Source organism: Myotis lucifugus, unplaced genomic scaffold, assembly GCF_000147115.1.
Source record: "Myotis lucifugus unplaced genomic scaffold, Myoluc2.0 scaffold_300, whole genome shotgun sequence".
In the NCBI taxonomy this organism is placed as follows: Eukaryota; Metazoa; Chordata; class Mammalia; order Chiroptera; family Vespertilionidae; genus Myotis; species Myotis lucifugus.
Genome location: NW_005871348.1, coordinates 1,090,115 through 1,095,559, shown reverse-complemented (window position 1 = coordinate 1,095,559; position 5,445 = coordinate 1,090,115). Strand labels below are relative to the sequence as shown.

The 5,445-nt window shown below is 60.9% G+C and overlaps 1 protein-coding gene across 1 annotated transcript in view; it reads left to right on the top strand.

Annotated features, from left to right (window-relative positions):
• Positions 1-2,412: 2,412 nt before the first annotated feature.
• SHROOM1 (shroom family member 1) overlaps positions 2,413-5,445 on the top strand; it is a 3,746-nt gene continuing 713 nt past the window's right edge. The window contains 6 exon segments of the mRNA XM_023763779.1: positions 2,413-3,427; positions 3,521-3,573; positions 3,807-4,016; positions 4,213-4,736; positions 4,820-4,977; positions 5,085-5,409. Of these exon segments, the coding sequence (XP_023619547.1) occupies positions 2,447-3,427; positions 3,521-3,573; positions 3,807-4,016; positions 4,213-4,736; positions 4,820-4,977; positions 5,085-5,409 (2,251 nt within the window). The 5' untranslated portion in view covers positions 2,413-2,446.

The following is a 5,445-nucleotide window of genomic DNA, read 5'->3' as shown; positions in this document are numbered from 1 at the left end:
TGCCTGTAGATTCAACAAGCCAACGTGGGCAGGCAGGGGTGGCATGAGCCAGGGTGCTCCCAAGCTGGGCCCAAAAGGGTAGGAAGAGAGAGGGCTAGTGTCTGGGCAGCGAGGATGGGTTTCCTAGAGGAGGCGACTGTCCTCCCAGCGCAGGGCTGCTGCTCAGAGTAGCTTCTTGTCTTCCTGAAGTCCAGAGAGTGGACACCCTTTGCAGAAGAGGTCCCCACGCCCGAGTGTGAGGCCCAGCCTGCAGGGCTGGCCTGAGTGGGCATCACGATGCCTGCAGGTGGGTGATGTCAAGATGGTCTGGTCCCAAGATGTCAGCTGAGAGCCCCTCCTGGGATTATTGCAGGTATTGCCTCTCCCTGGTAGGAAACAGCATATCCTCCCACCACCAACTCCCTCCCGACCCTGACCGGCATTCTGTAGCACCTGGGGTCTCAGGGAGGCGGGTGGGACAGTGAGCCTGAGCTCCAAATAGTGTCTAGGACAGTGATGGCGAACTTATGACACGCGTGTCAGAGGTGACACGTGAACTCATTCTTTTGGTTGATTTTTCTTTGTTAAATGGCATTTAAATATATAAAATAAATATCAAAAATATAAGTCTATGTTTTACTATGGTTGCAAATATAAAAAAATTTCTATATGTGACACGGCACCAGAGTTAAGTTAGGGTTTTTCAAAATGCTGACATGCCGAGCTCAAAAGGTTCGCCATCACTGGTCTAGGAGGCTCAGATGAGCTTGCCTTTTCAGTTCCTACACCAGGTGGGGGCCACCCTCTGCTGCACTCCCCACCAAGCAGCTCAGGGAAGGCAAGCCCTCCCTCCAAGTCCATAGCCCATAAGGAGCCCCAGTTTCCCAAGACTCAAAGCTGCTTTTACCCCTGACCAAGGCATACCCACCCAACCCCCCACCCCCACCCCCTACGCCAGCACTGGGAGGTATAGCTTTCTGGCCAGTTCTGCTCCAAGCTGTGCTTGCCTGCTTTTCGGGTTCCTCATAAAGCATGAGTAACCTGGTCAGTGTCCATGGTGGCAACTGCCTCACCCAGTGCGCCCCAGAAAAGACTGCTAGGGAGGAAAGAAGAGGGAACAGAAGCAGAGGAGCCCTCTTCCTTCGCCTCCATCTACTCCTTACAAGTTGGCTCCTTATCTTGCCATTCAACAACTATTTCCTTAACATCGATTTCATGCTGGGTTTGGGGGTCCAGAGATATGTACACACAGCGCCTGTCCTTAGGAAGCGCCGGGTGGGGATGGGAAGAAGGCACAGGCAAGCCAACAGTTACAACACAGGGTGATGAGGGCTGCAGTGGGCGGAGGTCAGGACACTGAGATTCCAAAAGGCCGGGAGACCTCTACGCTGAGCCCCCTTGTAGGTACACGAATAGCAGGACAAGAGGGGGAGAGCCTGTCATTACTAGACAAAAGGCAGTCTCCAGAAGCAGGGAATCTGCCAGTGGTTTGAGGGAAGGTGGGGGGACTTTCCCACCGTGGAGTCTGGGCTGTGTTGGAGGCTTCACGCAGCTGGGGGGGGGGGGGGGGTTGGGGGTGGGAAACTGGCTTTCAGCAGGGTTTGCTTCTAGGAAATTGATCTGGCTGCAGTAGGCTTGGAGGCAGGCCCAGATTCCAGGCAGGGCTCTGCCTCTTACCAGCTGTGTGCCCCTGGGCAAATGATTTCCCCCTCAGAACCTCAGTGTCTTCATCTGTAAAATGCAGAGAGCAGTTGGAAACAAGATAAATATTTATATAAAGCACCTGGAACATAACTGGCAGGGGGAGGGAGGACGGCTGTGAAGCTGCCCTGCCACCTGACCTGGGCCTTCCAGTCTCCTTTCTTGTCCCCCAGAACATTCGTGACCATTGTTTATCAGGGAAAGAGCACGTGGAGAAGCTAACAAAGTGCCAGGAAGCAGGCGGGTGGGGCAGGGCGGGGAGGGAAGGAGCATGGGTACATTCTCAGGGCTCCCGGGGTACCAGCCAGGAGAGCCCCTGCAGGGAATGGGCCAGGGGCCAATTCCTTTCCCTGGGCTGAGACCCTCAACCTCCAGAGTTGCTTCCTATACTGCCCACGCCATTCTTCTTTTTCTTTCTCCAGAGAGGAAGGGAGAGGGAGAGACAGAGACAGAAACATCAATGATGAGAGAGAATCACTGCTCCGCTGCCTCCCCCACGCCCCCCACTGGGGATGGAGCCTGCAACCCGGGCATGTGCCCTTGACCAGGATGGAACCCCGGACCCTTGAGTCCGCAGGCCAAGGCTTTACCCACTGAGCCAAACGAGCTAGGGCTGCCCCTGCCATTCTTAACCTGCGGGTAATTGCCAGCACTTGAGACAGTGTGACTAGAGAGGGGACTGGTAAGCACCCGGAGCCCCATCACGCGCCATCTATGTTCTTCCAGGCCCTACAGAGCTAGCTGCCCAGCGCTCATCCGCGCAGCCATGGAGGCCCTGGGTCCTGGGGGCGACCGCGTCTCCCCCGCCTCATCCACGCGCAGCCTGGACCTGCGGCGGCTGTCGGTGCGCGCCGACTCGGCCTTACAGCTCCTTCTCCGGCAGGCCTCGGGCGGCGCCGAGGCCGCGCACGGCCGTCCCCCGGAGCCCCGACCTTTCTTCCCCTACCTAGACTGGGACTACGGTGCGCGGTGGTGTGGGGGCGGGCCCGGCCCCCCACCCTCGGGCCGCCCGCCGCCGCCCTGCGCGCCTTCCCCCTTCAGCCCCGGCGCCGCCGTGCGCAACGGGCTGCGCGCCCCGCAAGTCCAGGGGCGGCCGGAGCCGCTCAGCAGGCAGGCCACCCCGCTGCTGTACGCGCTGGCGGCCGAAGCGAAGGCCGCAGCGCGGGCCGCCGAACCGCCCAGTCCGCCGGCCTCGAGGGCCGCCTACCGACAGCGGCTGCAAGGCGCTCAGCGGCGAGTCCTCCGGGAGACGTCCTTCCAGCGCAAGGAGCTCCGCATGAGTCTGCCCGCCCGCCTGCGGCCCGCGACCCCGAGGCGGCCCCCGGCGGCGCACCCGCGCTCCGCCTCGCTCGGCAACCCGGGCGGGGAAAGGGGGCCGGCGCGCTCAGGGGCTCCCGCGCCTGGAACAGCGGGCCCGGGCCGCCTCGCCAACCAGCAGCAGCAGTGGTGCTTCTCGGAGCCAGGGAAGCTGGATGGCCTGGGTCGGGGCGTTGGGATGGCGGGGGAATGCTCGGGTGGGGCCTGCTCCGGCTTTGGCTTCGCCAGGCCTGAGACCCAGGAATTGCAGCATCAGGCGGTGGCGGAGTTCGAAGGTCACCAGATCAGATGGCTGAGAGGCACAGAGGACCGCGAACCCCTGTCCTTGAAGCTCCACGACGACGTCTACAGGCCTGCTCGGAGTCAGAGCGCGTCAGGGGAAGCTTTGGGTGCCTGGGGAGGCCCAGGAGGGGCCGTGCCCATCGTCCAGGTTGGGAAGAGAAGGGCTGCGGGCTCGGGGTGGGGCACAGCTGGGAGACCGAAAACTTGAGCCACATTACATCTAACCTGTTTGCCTTTCCAGGCTGTTCCTCAAGGAGCAGAACCCAGACCCTTGTTTCAGACCACACATTCCAGGTGAGAGACATGGATCACTCTTGGGAGGAGGCAGCTCTCATAGCTCTTGCCCCAGAAAAGAGACGGCCTCCCACCTACCCTCAGTCTGAGCCTCGGGGGCTCTGTATTTAGCAAACCAAATCCCCAACTACCCCCCTCACCCCCTCAGCCAATCCCCATCCCCAACACTTTACTGTCTCTCTGGTGCAGACCAAGAGTTTCCTTCCTGGTCACTGTGGGGTCTCTGCCTTCAGGTTCCTGACTCAGAAGGAAGCTGCAGTGGTGTGTCCTGCAGAGGGTCCCCAGAGCAGGCCCATTGACTGTGAGCTCAGAGTCCCAGAGACCCACATTGTGTGTGCCCGGCTCCCTTCCCTTCCTGATGATGATGTCTTCCTGGAAGAAGTCCCGCTGGTCAGAATGAGAGCACCTCCAGACTCCCATGCCCCGCCGGGGCTCCCAGCCAGGTGAATTCTCTCTCGCTTCCAAGCAGAGTGAGACATCCCTTCACATACATAGCCAAACAAGGCCAGAGGGGCCGGGAACCCGCCCCTAGCTGGAGCCTGGGAGTCTGGGTGATGGGGTGGTGGCAGGTGGCCCTTGGAGACCACCACTGGTCTTCAGCCATAACTTTTTCTGATTCAGTGTTTCTTCCATTTCCAGTGTCCATGCCTCTGACCCACAACATGGAGCTGGCTTGGGCCAAAGGCCTGGCAGGGCTACAGTTTGCCCAGAGCACCCCCTACGTGAGTGCCTAGAGACTGCAGGGACAGGTGACTGCTGGCCCACATGCTGTCGTTCCGCTGGGACTGCAAATGGTGATGTCCCAACCCACGACTCCACTGGACTGCTGACGACGGACTTCCCTGCAGCTGTGGAGTGTGACTCCCTCAAACCTCTCCCAGTCGATGCCCTGGGACCTCCAGGCAGTGACACCCAAGGGCCTCCCGATGACACTGCCTGGGCTTGGGGCCCTGTCCAGCCTGGTTCTAAGCCGACATGGCCAAGTCCACGCCTGGAGCAGCTGGCTCAGGAGCTTGCCAGACTGGATCCCTCTCTGAGTGACACTCTCACATCCTATCCCAGCCCAGAGCCACCTCTGGATCTGCTGGATGGGCTGATTCCTTTAGCTGAGGTCTGGGCTGCAATGAGACCAGCCGGTGGCAAGGCTGGAGAGGAGGCTGCTGGTATTTCTGAGCCAGGGTGAGTGAGGGGCACCAGGGACTCGGGGATTCTAAGCCCCTGCAGTCGGGCAGGACAACCCAGGGAGCTCCCTTTATCCCCGTGTCCCATCTATCTAGTTCCACCCAGGTCCTGCCAACTTCTCAGGAGGAAGCAAGGCCTGAAAACCTTACCCCTCCCCCTGTGTCTGACCAGCCATGTAGCCAGGGTCTGCCTGAGCCAAAAAGCAGCATCCAAGCTAAGAAAGTGAGTGTGGTGGGGTGGCTGGAAGCTGGGTGGGACAAGAGACCTGAGTTTGGCCTGAGATGTCCGGGGCCTGGCCGCAGCCTTCAGTAGCCACGCCTTCCCTGCAGGTGGAGCTCGCGGACCTCCTGCAAAAGATGCTGCGGAGCCTTCAAGCGGAGCAGGAGCAGCTGCAGGGGACAGCCCAGACCTGGGCCAGGCGTGGGGCTGCGCTGGAGGCCGCGGTAGGCCAGGCCTGTGCACCCCGCGAGCTAGAGCGGTTCAGCCGATTCATGGCCGACCTAGAGCGTGTGCTTGGCCTCCTGCTGCTACTGGGCAGTCGCCTGGCTCGCGTGCGCCGTGCCCTGGCTCGAACGGGAGCACAGGGCGACCCCGAGGAGCAGGTAAAGGGGTTCTGGCTGCAGGAGAGCAGGGCGGTGGGCGAAGTGCACTCCCCCCCCCCCCTCCCCGCTCACCTACCCTCTGCCTGCG